Source organism: Ailuropoda melanoleuca, chromosome 4 (assembly GCF_002007445.2).
Source record: "Ailuropoda melanoleuca isolate Jingjing chromosome 4, ASM200744v2, whole genome shotgun sequence".
NCBI lineage: Eukaryota > Metazoa > Chordata > Mammalia > Carnivora > Ursidae > Ailuropoda > Ailuropoda melanoleuca.
Window position 1 is genome coordinate 5,275,800 of NC_048221.1, and position 20,728 is coordinate 5,296,527.

At 43.7% G+C, this 20,728-nt stretch overlaps 1 protein-coding gene across 11 annotated transcripts in view; it reads right to left on the reverse strand.

The window, feature by feature from the left end:
- Window positions 1-17,693, reverse strand: part of HNRNPM (heterogeneous nuclear ribonucleoprotein M) — a 40,250-nt gene extending 22,557 nt beyond the window's left edge. For 10 of the 11 annotated variants that reach the window (XM_034657661.1, XM_011236216.3, XM_034657660.1 and 7 more), the window contains exons 1-5: window positions 17,536-17,693; window positions 8,784-8,953; window positions 1,220-1,272; window positions 305-312; window positions 126-219 (exon numbers count right to left, since the gene is read on the reverse strand). In XM_034657661.1, coding sequence (XP_034513552.1) covers window positions 126-219; window positions 305-312; window positions 1,220-1,272; window positions 8,784-8,953; window positions 17,536-17,648 — 438 coding nt within the window. In that variant the 5' untranslated portion in view covers window positions 17,649-17,693. Of the gene's footprint in view, window positions 1-125; window positions 220-304; window positions 313-1,219; window positions 1,273-8,783; window positions 8,954-17,535 lie in introns of those variants that run through there. The other variant, XM_011236214.3, reaches the window with a different exon arrangement.
- Between the last annotated feature and the right edge of the window lie 3,035 nt (window positions 17,694-20,728).

The following is a 20,728-nucleotide window of genomic DNA, read 5'->3' on the forward strand; positions in this document are numbered from 1 at the left end:
CCTTAAAAACAACAGGTCAGTCTGCTCCGTAAAACGCAGTCAAGGATTATTTCTGTCTTTTCCTAATTCCAAACAGGGACAACTTGACAATTATAAATGGTATCCACATTGTTTCAAGAGCTTACTTCTTTGACTTTCAGTGGTCTTCCACTCAGACTATGCTTGTTTAGAACTTCGGCAGCTTTTTTCATGCTTTCTTCCATCTTGAATTCAACAACGCTATGAAGAGTCAAAAGGAGATGAGTGAAACCAGTCCTACAATTTAGAAGGCTCAATTGCCAATAAGTAACTAGACAATACTTACGCACATCCCTTTGGAGGAAGCCACAGACCAGTCAGAAGAGCAAGGAAAGGGAGGGGAAAAAAGAAAAGAAAAACACAGTAAATATCAATGACAGTTACATAAATTACAAATATGATTTATGTAACATAGTTAGTTTTTAAATTAACCCTTCTAAGGGGAAGCTCACAGGAATGTCTTGCCTAGCCTTCCTTATTAAAAGCTGGGCTAAGGTCCTTATTATCTCCTCTGCCTGCACATTACCAGCATTGCACTATAGTTACTGAAATTATAATAAGCAGACCTAAATTCAGGTTCTCCAAGAAATCACACAAACTTTAGATCTGCTTCTCTCTGTACTCAAGTCAATTCCTTATCGTACTCCTCCTAAATCCATCCCTTCCATGAATTAAAGCTCATCCTTCGATTATTCTAAGCCATTCTATTGCACAACAAAATAAATTATTTTCTCTTTAATAAACATTCAGGTTTTAATATTTGTTTTACAATTTACTGGCACAAAGGCGACTTTTCGGAATCTTTGGTTCACACAACTTTCAAATTCAGCAAACGACCAAGAGTAACATTTTCTAGACAAGAACACACGTTTTACATTAATATACCACCGCTAAAATTCCATGCATAATTCACACACAGCCAATTCCTCTGTTAACAAAGAGACAATGCTGCTATTGGTCCCCAGTTATCCAAATTGGGCATCCAAACAGAATACCAAAAAGCTCTTTGGCCAGCCATTTGGAAAAGCGGGACTCCCATTTGCAAATCCCCTCCCACCCCACTCAAATGTTTGGCAAAATCAAACATAGCTACTATAACATGAGCACTCACTGCCTTCCTGATTTCATTCGGTTCCACGCCACCATACAGTTACATTTTTCAAGTAGTAAATCCACAGAAGAAATTCTCTCAGACACTTACCCTTGACTTTCCTTCAGCGTCCATTAAGAGCTCCACGTATGTTACCTCACCAACTACAAATCAGTTTCCAGACGACACATAAACCAAGGGAGAAAAGCCAAGAAAACAATGGGAATTTAGAACAATCATCAGCAACCTTGTATGGAGCCTCTGCCTTATAAGAAAGCCCAGAAACACTCCATATGCTCTAAACCACCAAACTAGGCATTACAGGTGTGCAGTAAAAGTAGGTGAGACTCGTTAACAATTATGTCCTTGATTTTCCTCCCACCACAAACAAGCTATTTCCACAGATTTCCATATCAATTTCCCTGTCTGGAGTACTCACTCATGACTAGAGGCAATCCAAATCTATAGGAAAGAAGTCTGCGCGCTCACTTTTTTGGGGAAGGGAGGCAAACAATTTTACGCAATACACTCCCACAGGTGAAAGCAGGTAGACAGTGCACAAGCTGCAATGCCAATGAACTGAGCTCAAATGCTAACTACCAGGACGTGCAAGTGTGTATATGCTCAGAGACACACGCACGGTGCGGCTGGCTGCATAGGTGCAACCTGCATGACCGCCCAAGGTCCTGCACCCAGGAGGGCCACGTGCTTAGTTTAATGCTCTGATGTTAATCTTGAAATTCTTAATTTTTTAACAAGAGGCCTCCTGTTTTCATTTTGCACAGGGGCCCACAAAATCTGTAGCTGGCCCTGCATATGGCACTAGGCTCCAGAATTGTTAGAAGTAGAATGTCCAAGTATCCAATCATAAACCAGAGCAGCATCTGGATTCTCTTCAGTGAACTAAGCCAGGCTTTATTGTTCCTGCTTTCTCATCCTTCCCATTGAAAGACACAGATAAATGCAAATTTAGAGCTCAGTTTGCAACTAAACAAGACGACTCACATGATTCTGAACTACACAAAGGGGGGGTAGAAAACAAAGCATTTCAAAAGATTCGCAGATTTTCCTCAAGGTTTGGATTGCCAATTCATGACCACCATGACCAGATGTTAGAATCCATCGAGAAGACAACCACCTAAATGGCTGCTGAACTTGAAGATGGCACAAAAAGAACAAAAACTTGAAGCGTTAACTTGGAGAAAACAATCTCTTAAGCAGGCTCTCCAAAGCCAAGAAAGTGCTTTTGTCCTCAGGAATATTTTTTTAAAAGGTTTATTTTTATGATAGTAAAGCCTTCTCCAATTCTGTCTTCAAGTTTGGTTTAACAGTACAAGGGTAAAAGTAAACCTCTTAATGGCCTCAGCAAGTCCCGCCTATTCTAATTCCTTTGCTCGAAGGATATTCAAATTATGAGGATTTTAAAATAATAGCAAGGAAAGATTAAAATGTAAGATAAAATTACTTTTAAAATAAAATTAACAATTTAAAGGGCATATTTATTAGTAAGATATTTGCACGGCATTTGACAACAAGAAGGCCAAGTGTTCAAAGTCACCTCCCCTGGTCCTTTCTTGGAATGTTACAGAACCAAACCAACACTTTGCACAAAATAATAAGGAAAGAGAATCAGTGCAAAGAAATGAAGAAAAAAAATGGGGACCAGTATAATTTAACTTTTGGAGTATACACTCCAGTGGGGCAAACTAAAAATGACCACAGCCAAGGGACAGTCACACAAATTGGCTTTATTTTACCCTTACAAAAGGAAAGCAATTCCAAAAAAGGTGTGGCCATTCCTGAGGCCTTGTTTTTAAAAAGCCATTCATTTCAACAGCAGCAGCCATTTGAGGACCAACAGCCTTATCTCCACTTTGATAAAAATGCCAAAGAGTGTCAAGACAGTGAAGAGACCTCAACTTTATTTTCTACAAGCTGTAACTACCATCTAGTAACCTTAAAAATAAATCATCACAATATCTAACTCAAGACAACTGTAACTATGTTGTCGGAATTCAAATACTGTTGCATTTGATAAGTTTCAAGTCTGTGTCCATAAAGACACTTTATCAAAAAGCTGTCACTGCAACCTAGAAACCAAGCAAGTCCAAACCAAACTTTTTTTCGAAAAAGCTAGGTTTAGAAATTAGGACTTTTTCCACTTAACATTCTAGTGATGGCACACATCCAACATCAATCCTTAGCACCAAAACCTTGCTTAAAATTGTTTTTCCCCAAATGGTATAGTTGTTTAGTAAAAACAAAAAAAAAAATACATTAAAAAAACCCTCCATCCTAGCAGTTTAGCCACAGGTTAGGCAGCCGTTGCGACTCTAGCATGAGTAGTATTGTTCCCAAGGGAGCATCAATAATAACCATGTTCCTCATACATTCCCAACCTCTACCCTACGAGTCCACATCAATACCGAGAGGTAAGCAAATCAGGGTTACAGGATCTGCAAGAGGTGCTGCTCATACTTCCCTATAGGAAGATAATAGTAGACCATCTCTCTTTTAGTTCTACAATATTAAAACAAAGACCTGTTTAGTGTAGTCAGTACAACTAGCAACAAAACACTGGAGGTAAAATTTGTCACATCCAAAGAAATGAAGTTTAAAAGAGCAAATCAACCAGAGCTGGTGAGTTAGGACTGACAGGCAGAGTTAAATTGCCGGTACCAACAGTCTCATCCAAATGGAACTCGCAGGTTATTGATGGAAAACACTGTTGCTCCTCTCCCTTTCTGAACATGGATGGGATCCATGGAATCCCAAAATGAGGTGCTAAGAAGTTCTACTGCAGCTTTAAATATCAAAACACCTAAATGAAAAAACTAAGACAGAGAGGGGCGCCTGGATGGCACAGCGGTTAAGCGTCTGCCTTCCGCTCAGGGCGTGATCCCGGCGTTATGGGATCGAGCCCCACATCAGGCTCCTTCCGCTATGAGCCTGCTTCTTCCTCTCCCACTCCCCCTGCTTGTGTCCCCTCTCTCGCTGGCTGTTTCTATCTCTGTTGAATAAATAAATAAATAAAATCTTTAAAAAAAAAAAAAAGACTGAGAAATCTAATACCAAATGTTTCCACCTACCTTTATCTTAAAATGCTCCAACAAATCACCTTTAACCAACATTTACAGGATTAAAAACATTGCCTCAAGCATAAAACACATCAAGAGAATACGCAGAATGAAAAAGCAACCCAAAAAGAAGTCAAGACAGTCACTAGGAGCTAGTGTGATTTAACACACCTGCACATATTTTTAATACAAACAGTACTTGCGTCTGTATTCTCATTTACTTTGAAATGGACCAAAAAAACAGATGGGAGGACGGAGGCCAAAGATTCACTGAAGAGAATTCATATGTGAAAAGGCCTATAATTTAAAGGCGAGGGTGGAGGGGGATGGTTCCTAAAAGCAGGGCACGTTATCAAACACACTCACCCCTCAGGTGACTACTCTTATAGAGGGGCGCACAGAACGCATATTTTAATTTGGAAAGCTTGTGTCTTTAATAGACAGACAACTTGAAACCTGGAAAAGTAACTATTCTACAGAAGGACTACTTGTTTTATGGACGAGTTAGATAATTACTGGGCCCATTCTTGCTCCTACTTCCATAGCAACAGCAGATGAGCACTAATTCTCTAACTGAATCTAAAACTAGTACATAAGCGAAGGCAGGCTACACTGTCGGGGTTCAACCCAAGTTGCCCACGGACACAAATGCATTAGCATACAGGTCCTCTCAAAATGCAGGCTGAATTTCCAAAAACAGGAAGTACTGGATGTGGATTTTTACTTAAACTGAAAATAAAGTCTGGCTCCATAAAACCCACAATGTAGGTTGTCTTCAAGAGCCAACGGAGACTTTCTTTTGGACTACACTTGCCCTCTGGGCCTCAGTTTTTGGTCAGTTGGAATTTGAAATTTACTTAAAACAATCCATAAGGGGCGCTGGGGTGGCTCAGTCGGTTAAGTGTCCAACTCCTGATTTTGGCTCAGGTCATGATCTCAGGGTCATGGAACCAGGCCCCGCTTTAGTATTCCACACTCAGCATGTGGAGTCCGCTTCTGGGTCCCTCTCCCACTGCCTCTGCCCCAGCGAGTGCACTCTCGCGTGCACGCTCTCTCTCAAAATAAATATATCTTAAGAAAAAAAAAGCGATCCATTAAATGAAGACAGAGGATTAAGTGCTTAAAGAAATCTTTGCTTACACAAGTTAAACCGACTGCTGGTAAACTTTGGACTGACTGAGAGTAAACTCCATCACTGATGTTCCTTTATTCCTCAAACTGTGCTCCATGTTTACTCACTGCAGGTCCAGCTCAGGCCAGTCTCTTTACAAATGCCCTACCTCGATGGTCAACACCCTGGTTAGGCCAGAACAAGCAGCCCAATAACGAGCTTTCTTCATCCACACAGGGCTTTGCAGTAATGTAGCACACCACTAAATTTAAAATTCCCAAGGTCACCTTTTCCACCCACTCCTTACGGTCAAACACTTTTCACGTGATCCCAATCTGTCCCCAGTGATGAAAATCAGGTAGGCTGTGAGACTGTGAAAGCATCTGCAAACCTGATATAACAATCTCCAATTCTGATCTCCTATTATACTGGCTCTCAATTTTTTTTTTTCAGTTCAGCAACCCTTTGGTGTTCTCATAGCAGCCATCTGTTCCATGCACTATCTGTTAAAAAATCAGTATGATCAAAAAGAAGGACAACAGAAACCTTTCTCCTTTGTTCCATTAGGACACTTAGAGCAGGAAGGGGAAAGTTCACCACGCAATTCTACAGGCTGTGAAATCTGTTTAATCCACATCCCAAACTAAAGGGGGGGGGGTGCGTGAACAAAAAAAGGCAGCCTGGCTCAGGACAAAGCAAAGCTCTCAATACATTTTCTCTTTATATTCAGCAATGCTGATTTCATGATAGTGCCACCAAACAAGCTTTCTGACCCCATCCTGGGGAAAAAGCAAAGTGACCAGTTCACACAATACATGTATCATTAATAGGATCTCCTAGAATGCTGCTAAATGCTCAAATTTAAGACGAAGTATATACACTTAGTGGCCAAGAAGGCGAGAAAGATCAGGAATTAGGGAGGGGTACATGAGGAATCTCAGGCATGATTAGCCTTAAAAAAGCTCCTGTCTTGCCACTTCAAAGCTACCAGTCCAATTCTGAGAGACGGCAGTTAGACAGTATGACAGTGACAGGACATTTTCCAGAACTTTAAGTTGAAGACAACTAATTTCTAGCTTATTCTGCTGGTTTCCTCAAACAACAAAACTCTTTAAAATGCAGACCAATGAAGAGTGGCAGGGTTGTAATAAGCCAGGTCTCCACAGCTGGCCCACTCTGGAGGTGACCTTGAGTCTGGTGCTTTTAGGGTGTTAAGTGCCCCTAGCTGCAGTAACAAGTCTTCAAACGAGGAAAACTTACTCGCAACAGGTTTCAGGTAAATACTTCAGATTTCAAATAACCACCTAAACATATTACCAGTATACCAAGACATGAATACAAATGCGATTTTAAATCTCATAAATAAAAATACGACCATTTTTTAGGAGACCTATATATGTGAACAGTAAATTTCTTCAGACCTCACATGCTGAATAGAGAAGCATTACCATAAAACAAATTCTCTCTTATGAAACCCTTTCACCCACAATGCAAGCAATTTAAACAGAAAAATAATTAATTTAACCTATACAGGGGAGCTCTAAACAAGAACATTTTAAAATTTGTTTAAAATAACTTATTTACTGCACACCTGTAATTCTAAATTACACCACCAGAAAAATACACTGAAAGGGCTGAGCAAGGGCATTCGTAGCAGTATGCCAGGGGAATATGAGAACCAGTTTGGAAGTATCCAAATAAACCACCAGGCTGGCCCCACACTTAATACAGTGCAAAATAGGGAATTGAGGTGAACTGCTTCTAGATCCAGAAACGTCCTGGCTGCTGCTGCTACCAGCTTTAAGGCTTCCAAACTGAATTACTGAATGGTAAAGCAGTAAAAATGTCACCTACTTTATCCATCATGTCCCAAAACTGGTTCACACACTCCTAAAAATAAAAAAATAATTTGGCCTGCAATCTCTTACAAAATTCTAACAATTGCGTTTTCAAAGCCACATTCCTGGTTCTTGGAACTACTATACCTTATTATCAATGGAAGTATCAATTCAGCGGTTCAACCAAATCACGAGAACACAAATTTGGGGGTTATTCCAAAAACTAATTCGAATGAGACCCAACTGTACTGTACAGAAATTCTAAGCTTGTATTGAAGCAGCAGTCCCAAAAACCAAGAACACTGCATCTGGGATGCCACGTGACACGCCCTTCAGACAAAAAGAAACTTCACTCTTGCCCTAGGAGCATTGGCAGGAATGATTTGGCTGATCAAGGCAGGAAAACAAATCTCACACCGAACATTTTTCCATCCGTGTTATCTGGAGAACTACTACATGGGAGCAGCCTACATGAATGTACAGAGAAGTTCACAGTGCCTCATGTTTCTGGCATGTCATGGTCAAATTAAGTGATGGGACAATGATGGCAGTGGGCCAGTCGTAATTTCAAAACCCAATACTGGGAGCACCAGTACACATACCAATATGGCCTATCCAACCGGCATCTCTGCCACTGAAAGGTTAATCATTTGACAATTCAAGCTTGAATCTCTTCATTATGAAGGCTCCAGAAAACCAATACCTTTCAGTCCTTCAAAAAGACTCCATTTAAGGGTAATTTGATTCTAGGTTTCCCTTGAGGGAGACCTCAAGGCATCAGACACATTGTTCTCTATCAATAGTTTTGTCTAAACCAGGGCTGAGCAATCTCTTTAGCCCTGAGTGCCACCAGCAGGGCCAAGAATCAGGAAAGAAAGGAAGACAAAAGCCCAGAACAAGAATGTGGAAAGAAAGAGGATAAATGTAATGTGCACAGAGGATACATGTGGTAGGGGGTGAGGCAGAGGACCGTGGGGACAACCAGCTTCCTAGGACCTCCTGGTGGCAGCAGAGCTTCAGTTGCTCCCCCTGCCCTAGGCCAGAGTCTGGACACCAGGCCTCTACTGAAGTGTGCCTGAAAGCACAGCACTATGTAGCAGATGCCTTATTTTGAGCTCTCCAATTGCCAACCTAACCCAGGTTTCTTCCCAGGGGGGAAAAACCCTAACAGTTTAAATACAAGCTAATGTTTTAGAATTTAGAATCTGAGCAGCACAAGTTCCAACTACCAAATTTTGATCCCAGGAAGACATCCACAAAATTTAAACAAACTACCTTCCCTCCAGAATTAAAAAGCTTAAAAAAATGTTTTAAAGAAAAGGAAAAACCTCTCCCACCTAATATGAAGAAATCAAAAAATTTCCTCAACACAAAGAGGCTCCCCTCAAGCTTAATCAAAGCCCTATGAACCATATTAAGCCAGTAAAATCATTTGTAGGCCAAAGGACCATACAAACCACCCTGGTTGACACACAGGTATATGACCACACAAAAAAGTAGGGTGGGTAAAGCGGCTTAACTCTCAAGCCTGGACAGAACACACGCTCTACCCAGATCAACTTCCACTGACAAAATAATAACCAAGGAATTAGCCACAGAAAAGATGACACATCAACCTTCTTACCCTACTCGACCACCAGTACCATTACCTTTTTCTTTAACCAGGTCTTTAAGTGACTGCCATTTCACATCAAAAGGTATGTTTGTAATGAAGGCTCTGTATCTTTTAGTTGGATTGGCATATGGCTCAAAGCGATTGCCTCCTCTTTTTATGTTTTTCTCCTTCCTCTTCTCATTCTGAGTAGGTCGCTCTCCTTCACTGAATTTGAAGGGGAAAAAAAGGGTCCATATGTTAGCACAATATGAAAGACAGTATTTGATTTGCCAGGTTTACAATTCCACACGGTTACATCTAACACAAGACTAATATTGACTTTGATCTGACACATTCAAATTTAAGTGCTCATAGAACAGAAAGATATAGTAATGCACTCCTTAAATCCCACCTATCAAGAAGCCATTCCCAAGAAACTGTGCTCTCCTAGGCCTTCATACATTCCTAGGGGCTTTAACAGAGATGGGAGTGAGAGGCCAACTCCCTGCCCAAGGTGCTTTAATTTCATGCCAGAAACAGGAAAAGAGAAGGGAAGATTTGCAAAACCTCATGGAACAGAAATGAGCTGGTGCATATAGGCCCAATAAACTTTAACTTCACAAAGAAAACTATCTTTTTGTTGTAAGGAAAAAAATCTTTAAGTAGGAATAGAAAAAATGGTGCAGCCACTATAAAAAATTTTGGCAGTCACTCAAAAAGTTAAAACACGTTAATTACCATATGACCCAACAATTCCACTCCTGGGTACAGATCCAAGAGAAGTGAAAGGCACAGATACTTGCACACCAAACAGCAGCATTATTCATAATAGCCAAGAGGTGGAAACAACCCAAGTGTCCAAAACAAATGAATGGAATAAACAAAATGTAGTATACGCATACAATGGAATATTATTCAGCCGTAAAAGGCATGAAATGCTGACCAATACTGCAACACAGATGAAGTTTAAAAACATTATGCCAAGCAAAATAAGCCAGGCACAGAGACAGAAGAGAGGTTACTAGAAGCTGGGGGAAATTCCTGTTCAATGTATGAAAGTTTCTGTTTGGGATGATAGAGTTCTGAAAATGGATAGTGGTATCATGCACAACAAAGCACTTACTGCCACTGAACTATACACTTAAAATGGTTAAAATGACAAATTTTGCATATATTTTACCACAATTAAAAAATTATTTTATTTTATTTTATTTTTACTGCAAAGAAGCCATTTTCTATACAACCCTAAGAAAACCAAAGTCTGAGCAACCCAGGTAGGTAAGACAATACACAGGAAAAGATCCCACCTTCAGCAAAGGGTGAATGCTTTTTTGGCATAGCTTTTCCTATAACATTCTTTACCTCTGTGTCAGGTGCCTCTACACTGTAACGTTTCATTTCTAAGCTCTACAGATACAAATTCGGCTTAGATTAGGACATGACATAACTTTCAGAAGAAAAGCAAACTTCCAAAAGCATGGAAGCAGACATCAGGCTGAAAGCCTAGGCCACAGTACAGAGAAACAGAGCGGTGTGTGGAGCCAGGGCACCATGCACTGGCCAAATGAAGCTACTCCATGAGCTGCCCATTTATCTTCAGCCCTGTGGCCACAGGCAGACACCTGTGAGAGGTGACCAAGAACAACTGGGGATCCGGCAGACACAGGAAGTTCCTCTACTTCCTGCACCGTGCCCTGCACTTTCTGCTTACCAAGCCCTATGCTTTCTTTCCACCAGTGAAAATCCAGCAACTCCCAAACCACATAGTCTAGCAGAGACTTTGTGATCCATGACAAAAATGGAAAAAACAAAAAGGCAAGATTATGGTATTAACGATTTATAAACTTACCTTTATTTAATTAAAGGGCTGATATTTATTCTAGGATATGTCTTCCTTGTGTGGGAGAGGTAATGTTCAAATACCAGATGACAGCTAGAGGACTTTATTCTTATAACATATTTACTTGGTATTAAAAAATAATTTTTTAAAGTAAGTTATACACCTAATGTGGGGCTTTACCTCACGACCCTGAGATCAAGAGTCACATGCTCTACCAACTGAGTCAGCCAGTCACTCCACTTGGAAAATTTAAGTTAGCAACTTTTTGTAGCCCCAAAGTTGTCTTTTTTTCCCCTTGCTGGTCCCTCCTACCCAAACATAAGGGTGCCAAGGGGTAACCCAGTGAAGGTATCCTCCTAGGCAAAAATAAGAAAAGCAGTTTCCTCCATGATTTCAAATATACCAACATGCAATAAATAGACTTCCTTCGCAGAGGCTAGCAGATATGGAGGGGTACAGCCACTCTAATCCGCAAATTCCTAGAATTCTACTCTGTCTACCCCAAGTTAATAACAGATCCTCCTCAGGCTGGCGGCACACCACAAGCAGATCTCAAAGGAAACCCTCAACCATCACAAAGGCCACCTGCCTACTCCGTAGGGAAGTCCCACACCAAACCCTGCCAAACAGAGCATATTTGCCAACGTGTCTCTTACTCCTGGCAGATAAGAAGGCAAGTGTTCGTAAAAATTCATAAAATGTAGAGCACCGTTCATGAACCTCCAGAGAGGGTCTGCGGATAGAAATGTATTTTAATATAACTGGTTTCTTTTGAAACCCACACACTCTAAAATTTACATTAAAAAACATTATTCTGAGACAAGGTCCATGACACACACAGTAATAGTTCCAGTCTGTGTTTTCACAAACCTGCTTATTACTTCATCTGTTAGTTACAAAATGTATAAATAATTACAGTCAAAGCAGGTAACAAAGTGTTCAGTCCATATTCTGCAGATGATTATGGCTAAGAATAGGCAAGCTACCCAGTCTAACCACAGAAGCTGGGTATTTGGCTTGGGGTTAATCCACATCACGTGGCTCACCATCAAGAAAGCAGCTCATATGGATTATGTCCAAGATGTGAGCATAGCACTCTACTCAAACCTTTCTCTGGTTAATCGCTTCCACTCTCTGAGAAGTTTCATCCTAAGTAAATGGGGTTAGAACTAGCTCATGACTTCCAGCTTCTTAAAAAAAAAAAAATGACATTTTCATAAATCCAAAGATCACCAGCAACTTTTTAATTTTTTTTTTTTACGGAATCTCTATGCCCAACGTGGGGCTTGAACTCACAATCCTGAGATCAAGAATCACACGCTCTACCAACTAAGCCACCCAGGAGCCCCCTTCTAAAGTTTTATTTATTTTATTTTTTCTTAAATAATCTCTACACCACCAACCCTTCTTAACAGAATTGTAGACCACCCTCGAAGAAATCTCACTCCAGGTATATATTCAAGTATAGCTAATGTTAGAGTTTTAAGAGTGGTACCTGAAAAGTTCGTTTTTAAAATGTCCAATCCCCTTTTCTCACTTATCTTCAGGATAAAATTAGGGGAAGTGGATTATATTTTGACAACATTGACAAAATTGCTTAATCCCAAGTACCCCAAATTTAGACTACAGGTATTAAAAATGTTAAACACGCACCTACCATATGACCCAATCATTGGCAGCTAGATAGTTTTCCAAGAGAAAAATCATATATCTATATAAAAACTTGTACCTAAATGTTCACAGCAACACTATCTGTAATGTCCCAAAACTGGAAATCTATCTACTAAACAGGTAAACGAAAAACCAAATTGTCGTTGATCCATAAACTGAAATACTACTCAGCAACAAAAAGTAATGAACTTACATGCAACAACACTCAAAGAAAGCAAACAAAAGCATTACAACACAGTGTGATTCCATCATATAAGATCTTATATTGGAGAAAATCTACTGTGGCAAACTAATCCACAGCAGGGTTTCTCAACCTCAGCACCACTGACATTCTGGGACAAAAGCTCTGTTACGTGGGGCTGCCGCAGATATCCCTGACCTCTACCCAATAGGTATCAGTAGCAACCCAATCCCTCAGTCTTAAAGGTTAAAAATCAAAAATGTCTCCAAGACACTTCTGAATGTCCCCTGGACAGAAATGCTGCCTGGGGTGGAGAAAGGGAGGACTCAGAAGATTACAGAGGTGAGAAAAAAACTGCTGGGAGTCATGGACGTATTTATTACCTTGACTCAGTGAGGGATTCATAATACTGACACTTAAGCTGCACATTTCCAATATATGCAGCTTATTGTGCCAATAATACAATAGTTTATGCTTCTACTTATGTTTGTTAAAATTTCAAACCTAACTCCAATAACTTGACCTGTAACTCCAACATAAAAGTATCGAATATGGAATCTTTCAAAGAAACGGAAACCACAGTAAGAGACCTACCAAGGCTAGCTAATTGTCTTACTAATAACATTCTCCTTGCTAACTGGCTCTCAATTCCCAACTGCCAATGAACGTGGTCTATTCTGGTACCCAGTCATCTACCTTAAGGTCTAAACAGATCCAATATAAATAAAAATTTCTTCTAATATTCTATTTCACGATACACCAAAAAACAAGCCTAAAATATCTGAAAGTACCTTCCGAGTCATGAAAATGAAGTATGTCTAATACGGCTTGGGAACTGTTTCACTCACTGACTGCATTCTTTGAGAATTATCACTTTTCATGTCACTGCTCCACCAAAAGAGAGTTATACTGCACCTAAACACCACAACTAAAAGACAATGCCATGGGGCACCTGGGTGGCGCAGTCGTTAAGCGTCTGCCTTCGGCTCAGGGCGTGATCCCGGCGTCATGGGATCGAGCCCCACGTCAGGCTCCTCCGCTATGAGCCTGCTTCTTCCTCTCCCACTCCCCCTGCTTGTGTTCCCTCTCTCGCTGGCTGTCTCTCTGTCAAATTAATAAATAAAATCTTTTTAAAAATAAAATAAAAAAAAATAAAAAAAGACAATGCCTGCTCCATTTGCTGAATCCCTACCCTCTCTTACGCTTCACAGCATTCAGTACTCTCATTACTTTCAGTTTTTCAATGAAGAGTGTAGTTTGAAATGGCAACTCCAACACCCTGAAATCCTGATCACATCTCCTGAGGGAAAAGACCACCCCCCACACACACACACGCCCCTTGAAAATCATCCCTTATGTTAGGTTCTGAGCTCCTCTAATGTATTTAGTGCACAGAGCACTCCTCATAGCATTATTCTAGCTGCAGGTCCACCACTCAACTTACCCTTGCAACTCAAGCTCCCTGTTTCTTTACCAGCAAAACCAGCATAACCTGTACCCAGGGTAGCCCACAGGGATACTGTGAGAATCAACAAACCTAACAAAAAGCAGCTTGGTAAATGTCCAGCACAATATCCAAAGGAGCAGCACTATAAGTGACTAAGCACCACACATCTGGGTCTGAACCCCAAGGCCAGTCTTTGTTAGGCCTCATCTCCTTCTGTAAAAGGAGATTACCATCCACATTTACAGGTTTAAAGAAGGCTTGGCACACAGTAACTGTAGCACTGATATATTTCTGTACCAATAATTCTGAGGGAGACTGATTCACTCCTAGCCTTCCACCGTTACACAGTGATTAAAACAAGCTCACCAGGGTGGTGGCTGAGGGTGCCTAGGCACTGTAGTCATAACAGACTACCCAAAGGAGCAATTCTGCTTTCAACTCTATGACTGTAAAACACGGGTCATGGGAGAGTCCATCTGAGAACCCCAAAAAGAAACAACCTAATCTTTGCAGACTAGTATCTCTTTGCCTAGCCATGAATAAAACCAAAGAGCAAAGTGAAGTCAAGAGCTGGGAGCATGCATTCAAATAATCAGAACCCCCTCTAAAGTTGAGCTCACAATCTAATGTGCCTCAAAAATCCTTTTTATCAAGTATACAGTTAAGTACACTTTTTATCAAGTATACTTTCTATATCAAGTATACTTTTTCAAGTACAGCAAACACTCAGATCACTGCAAAGCGGAGAATGTGGTTTAAATAAAACACTTTCAGTGACTGTTAGAGAGGTTACCAGGGTAGTACTGTGGAAGCAACTAGGGCCTTGGAGTCTAGATGGTCACCCCTAGTCTCTGGCTCAATTTCCTTAACCCGAGTTTTCTCATTTGTTTAAAAAAATTTCCTTCTCGTTCTAAAACAGAGTTATCACAATGTTACCTCCTTAGCAATCTATACTAAATCTAATTTTTTATTTTTAAAAGTCTCCAACTCTCAATTTTCTGATTCAGTCACCAAGATTAATCTAGAAAAGGAACAGGTTAAGTCACTGATTTTAAACATATGGGACCTTTACTTAAGGCGGGGGGGGGGGGGGGGGGGGGGCAGGGACGGTCACACACCTAAAGCCTTATACAGTCCTCTAAAATAAACGTTTCTTCCCCGACTAAATATACTCTTTACTCTGAATCTTGATTGCCTTTAGATGGAAGATTTCTCATCAAAATAAAACAAATCCTCCTCCCACACTCAGAAGAAAAGGAACTGAAAAATAAGTTTTCCCATCGGGGGTCCTCAATCAAGCTTGCTTGCTCATTGCCTTTCTGGTTGACAGCACACTCCACTCCTGGTACAGACGGTCAGAAGAACAAAGTTTCACGCAATTCCCATTCCTCAAAGACTTTCAAGATAAAAATCTAGATTCCTTAGCCTGGAATTCATCGCCCACCAGCTGGCCCCCAGTGTTTTAGCATTAAGTGCCACAGCAGCTTCAGCTTTTTTTCTTTCCTTTTTTTTTTTTTTTTACAAATATGCAAAGCATATACCCAAATCCCTAGTCTTTGGACACTCTCCTCTCAGCCTCTCCCCAATCATCATCCTTCATCCCTCTACACCAAAGATGCATCTCCCTGCCCCCAGCAGGTTAGGTTGGAGGGAGGGTGGCCCCTCCAAGCTCCCAGCCAGCTAACTCCTTCTGCTTCTATCACAGCCTAATTACCCTACTACAGAAATGTAAATTGCTTCCTCCTCTGGGCAAGGGGTTTATTCTGAAGAGCTTCCTCAAACCAAAAACAAAACTTTTCCACAGGCCCTACAAAATAGATCTAAGTGTTACTACCACACCAAAATATCCACGATTAAGCAAGCAGTCCTCGACTCTGGGTTCTTTCCAACAAGGGCTATTTTCTCCCTAAAACCTTCAGGTTCTTCCTAATAGTCCACATGTCAAATGAATCAGCCACAGAATGACTACTTGAAAATGAACAGCCGAAAAATGGGAAATCTGAAAAATGTACCCCAGCTGCTATAATCTATAACCAAACTTCTCAACTAACAGGGTTCTAGCAGCACTTCATCCTGTGATAAATGCTTTGAAAGAACAAAGAAATCCAAAATAATGTATCTTAAAGGCCCCCAAATAGGGCCCTGAGAAACCCTACTAGGCTCCCCAAAAGATGATGAAAAAAGTCCAAATGAGCACAACTGTTTCCAGTTTTCAATAGCAAAGTGTTGGGAATACTTCCAGGATGCCTTTCTGCTGATTTCTCAGGACGGTAACCATGGTATTTTGTCCCTCCCCACCTAAGGAGAGAAAAGTTTAACAAAGCCAGTACTTACTGAATGTTCATTCACATAAAGCCAATTTAACTGCATTCACTTTCGATCTCCACAAACTCTAGTTATGCATATTAAAAATCTGTAGGAAGGCAAACTCGTAAGAGACAGAAACCTAAAACAGAGGTAACCAGCAGCTGCGGAGAGGGGGAGAGTTAATCCCTGTACAATCATTGCTCCAGTTTCGGGGGAATGATAAAGTTCTGGACGTGGATAGGGGATGATAGTTGCACAACACTGTGAATGTGCCTAATGTCATCGAATCGCACACACAAAAATGGTTAAAACTGTAAATCTTATGTATGTTACCACAATTTTTTAAAAATTTGTAGGAAATCAAATGTGCGCCCAGACGTCCCCTCTCCTCCCAGCTGTAGGTTGTAGCCACAACGTCTCTCCTCGTCTTTCAGGGAACTGCTATCAGAACGGCTGGGTTTCACGTGGACACAAGACGATGCGTTAAAGGTTTAATTAAACCTGAAAAACCAAAAACCCCAAGAGAGAGCCCCAAGCTGGACTAAAAAAGGTGACGAAGTTCGCAAGTTGGCGAGCCCGCCTAATGAGGAAAAAAAATCTTCCCCTGGAACACAGAAGAGGAGGTTTCTTTTCTTCCCCCCTAGCCTGTTTGCTTGTTTCTAAGCGTGAACGCTGAGCAGCAAATCCGAACGGTCTACCATTACCTACTGCGCACCTGGGAGAAGCGAGGGACGCCGCGAGGGACTCGAGCCGGGGCCAGAGCGTAGTAGCTAGCGACGGTTCCGACCGAGGCACTCCCCGCGGGGCGGGGGAAGGGGAAAAGGAAAAGGAGGCGCCCCGAACCGGCCTCGCGGTCCGTGCCGAAACCTACCCGCCTCGCCTGCCGTTTACCGGGGCTCACCACGCGCGAAGCCTTGCGCGCGCACTCCTTCCCCTCCCCCCACTTTACGGATCGCAAAACTGAGACCCCGGGCGGTAGAGGAGGGGAGTTGTGAAACCACTCAACCCAAGGTCACCCGATAGGTTAGCGGGCGGCGGACTCGGCGACTCCCCGGCTCTCGGGCCCGCGCCATCATCCCCGTGCGCAGGGGCCCGGCCTCAGGCCTCGGCGTCGGGCCCGGCCTGTAGATGCCGGGGGAACCGAGGTCCGCTGCCTGGGAGGAGAGGGCGATTCTTGAGGCGTTCACAGGGCCGCCTGGCTTCACTCCTCACGGCCTCGGCCGCCCCCACCCTCGGCAGGCCCGGCGCGGAAGGCCCGGGCCGAGGCCGCGCCGGTGGGAGGCCGCCAACAGACCTAACAGAGCCGCCGCCGGCCGCCGCGAAGGTGCCCGGCCCGGAGCAAGGAGCCGTGGAATATTTACCCCTTCGGGCCCGGAGCCCCGTTGCCGCTTGGCACGCCGGGCGCGCCGCTCTCCTCCTCCATTTTGGGCTCCGTCGTCGCCACCTCGGCCGCCGCTTCGACCCCTGCCGCCATTTTCTCCGCGTCTGGGCTTTGTGTGAGGGAGCGGGATGCGAGCCGCTGCGCTTGCGCGCTCACGTGACTCGGCGCGACCAGTAACGCCTGCGCGCGCCGGGGCCCGCTCCCGCTTCGTCCCCTCCCGTCACGGGCCACGCCCCTGCTCGGGGCCACGCCCCCGACGCGCGCATGCGCGGACCGGCCAGCTGTTATTCATTCATTACCGTAGCCAATTTGCGTTAGGCACCTACTGGATACTCCACCCGCTCTCGAAGTCGGGGAGGAAAAGCACCTCCCCACCTCCCTACACGGACCTACTCACTCCCAGCTTCCTGTAATCAGAGCTCGCACAGAGAGGCAGCGAAAGTTTTGTTCACTAGAATATAAAAGAGTTAGACAAGGAGGGCAGGACACTGGCCTGGCTAGACAGGACTGCTGTGCAAAATGCTGTCTCCCTAAGCAAGTATCCCGCACCAAGAATACCTGGGCTCTGTCTGGCCTGTCTCCCCAACAGGTTGGAAGCTCTTGGGTGCAGAGCTTATGGCCTAAGTTCCTCTCACTGAACCGAGAAACCAACAACCGAAAGATGTAGCTGGGGACTTAGTATGTGCTCACGGATGTTTCTTAAGTGAATGAACAAGCAAGAATCACAACATAGTAGAAGAAATGAGTCACAGGCCAGGAGAGCCTATTAACCTTAGCTGGGGCTCCTTTCTGCCTACCCCTGGATCCCTTTGTCCTGAAGACTTGGCTCTGTCCAGAAACAGGTTTTCAAGGGCTGTAACAGGTTGTGTCCAAGGGCAACCACGTTGGCCTGGGAAGAAGCCAGAGCCCGGGAAAGCGTTCAGAGGCCTCCAGCTCCCTTTCCCCACAGCACCCCCCTCCCCAGTGTCTCTGGAACTTTGAAATGCTTCACTGGATCTTGGAGACGTTCCCATCCAACCACTGAACTCTCTCTAGGTTTACAAAGGGAAAGTTTTCTTTACCCCCTCTCTCACAGAATGGCTACATACCATCAAGCTCTGGGGGAATATCTCATCTGCCACACAGTCCTAGCTGCTTAATTCGGCCTGGCGATTCCGACCCAGGCTGAGAATTCCAGGCCCAGAGAAGAAATTCAGTAGCCCAGCCTGACACGGAAGCTAGGCCCCATTCCTACGTATTCCCCAAACTCCTCTGTCTCATAGAATTTCCTTCCATCAACCATCTTCAAGGCACTCCTCCTCCCACAGCCCCTCTGCTCTCCTAAAATCCTGTGCACACCAGCTCTTCTCTCGGGGCTGCACTGGTATCTAAGCTGACCTTCCTCTCCCTTAGACCTCTCCTAGGTGCCTCCTGGAGGCATCCCTGGGGCAGAAGGAGCCTCACCAGTTTCTGAATCCCCTTGCTCAGCAAGGCTCAGAGATGATGGATGAGTCCACAACAGTCTATCAGAATGAAGGAAAAGAGTCCAAATACAAAGCAGCAGGGACATGAAGCCACCTGTCTCTCCAATCCCTTCTCCTGCAGTGAGTGTGACTGGAAATCAGGGACAAGCCAGGCCCTGGTTGAGGACACAAACTTCCAGGCTAGGTTCCTACGGGCTGGTTGACTTAACCCAACACTGCCCACATTCCTGGGTTTTGCCATGTCCTGAACTATGATTTTCTTCACACTTTCTTTTAATTGACACTTTTTTCCCTTTAAAAAAGATATATGTTTTTGAATTTTGCCTTACATCATAGTACATATTAAAAACTTGCTATAAAGAGCTTATTGTAGAAAATAAGAGGATGATGCTATTAAAGTCGAAATTCAGTCATGCGCACCGCCGACAGCTCTGAGCCCAAGACTTGCTCTCTCTTTTCCTAGGGTTAAGGGTCATCAAAGACTGCCTAGCACCAACCTACAACTTTCTCCCCACCGTAATTAAAAGCATCAGAGGAGGGGCACCTGGGTGGCTCAGTCGGATAAGTACTTAAGTGTTTGGCTTTTGGTTTTGGCTCAGGCAATGATCTCAGGGTCCTGGAATCCAGCCTCGCATTGGGGCTCCCCACTCAGCAGGGAGTCTGCATGAGGATTCCCTCAGTCTGCTTCTCCCCAGCTCACGCGCGCGTGCATTCTCTCTCTCTCAAATGAATAAATAAATCTTTAAAAAATAAAAGTGTTAGAAGAGATTTGCAAAGGAAAAAGCTTTCTCTTTTCATGACAGCACGTCCTGGGCCCTCTGCACTGTCTCCAGGGACAGCACATGCCAGAGTCCTGAGAGAGAAGGGTGCCAGGCCTGTGCAGTGTAAAAAGACGCAGAGGATGAGAAGGGCCCTGAGTGCCAGCTGAGCCGGCAAGATTCTGTTCTGCAGACCACCAGAGGCCCGCAGAGGCCTGCTCATTTTCCAGCTGCCTCTTTCCTGCCCCTCTGCCCCTCAGTCCCAGGGCTCCAAGCACGGCTCAGCTGTCATGCTGCTCCCCCCACAGGCCACGTAGTTTCCAGCCTCCAGGTCTTTGACCTTTGCTGTTCCTCCACCCTCTGTGGCCAGGCTGGCTTCCCCACGTTCTTCGTCTAGTGCAGAAAGGTTTTTTCTCCCTCTCTGGGCGAGCCACACACCAGACGGGCATTCATGCAGCAAACAAAAGAACATACCAGACACTGTGCTAGGCCCATCAGGGATGTGTGACCTTGGGTGAGTAACCCCACTGCTCTGAGCCTCTGTTTGCTCATCTGCAAATGGGATTCATAAGAGAATCCTAGATCCCACCTTTTGGATCTGCTCTGAGTAATAGATGTGGCTCAATGCAGGGAACCCTCAAAAGTACAAAGCTCAGAAAGAGCTCAAGGAGTAGCTGCTGTTACTAGCATGGCCATATGTTGCTGCTTTTCCTGAGTGCTCCCAGAAGGGGACGCAGGACACTCAGCCATGTGGACCGGGGGTCAACCCTAACTCTGCTTCCTCGAGCCGTGGGGCCTCAAAGGCTTCCCTGCTCCGAGCCTCAGTCTTCTCTGTAATATGGAGGTAACAGCCATCCCTGCCACTGAGGATGGGCAGAAGGACGACACCTGTGAAAGCTCAGAACTAGGTAACCCTCGCTAAGGATGGACGTTGGTGATTAGGAGTGTAAAG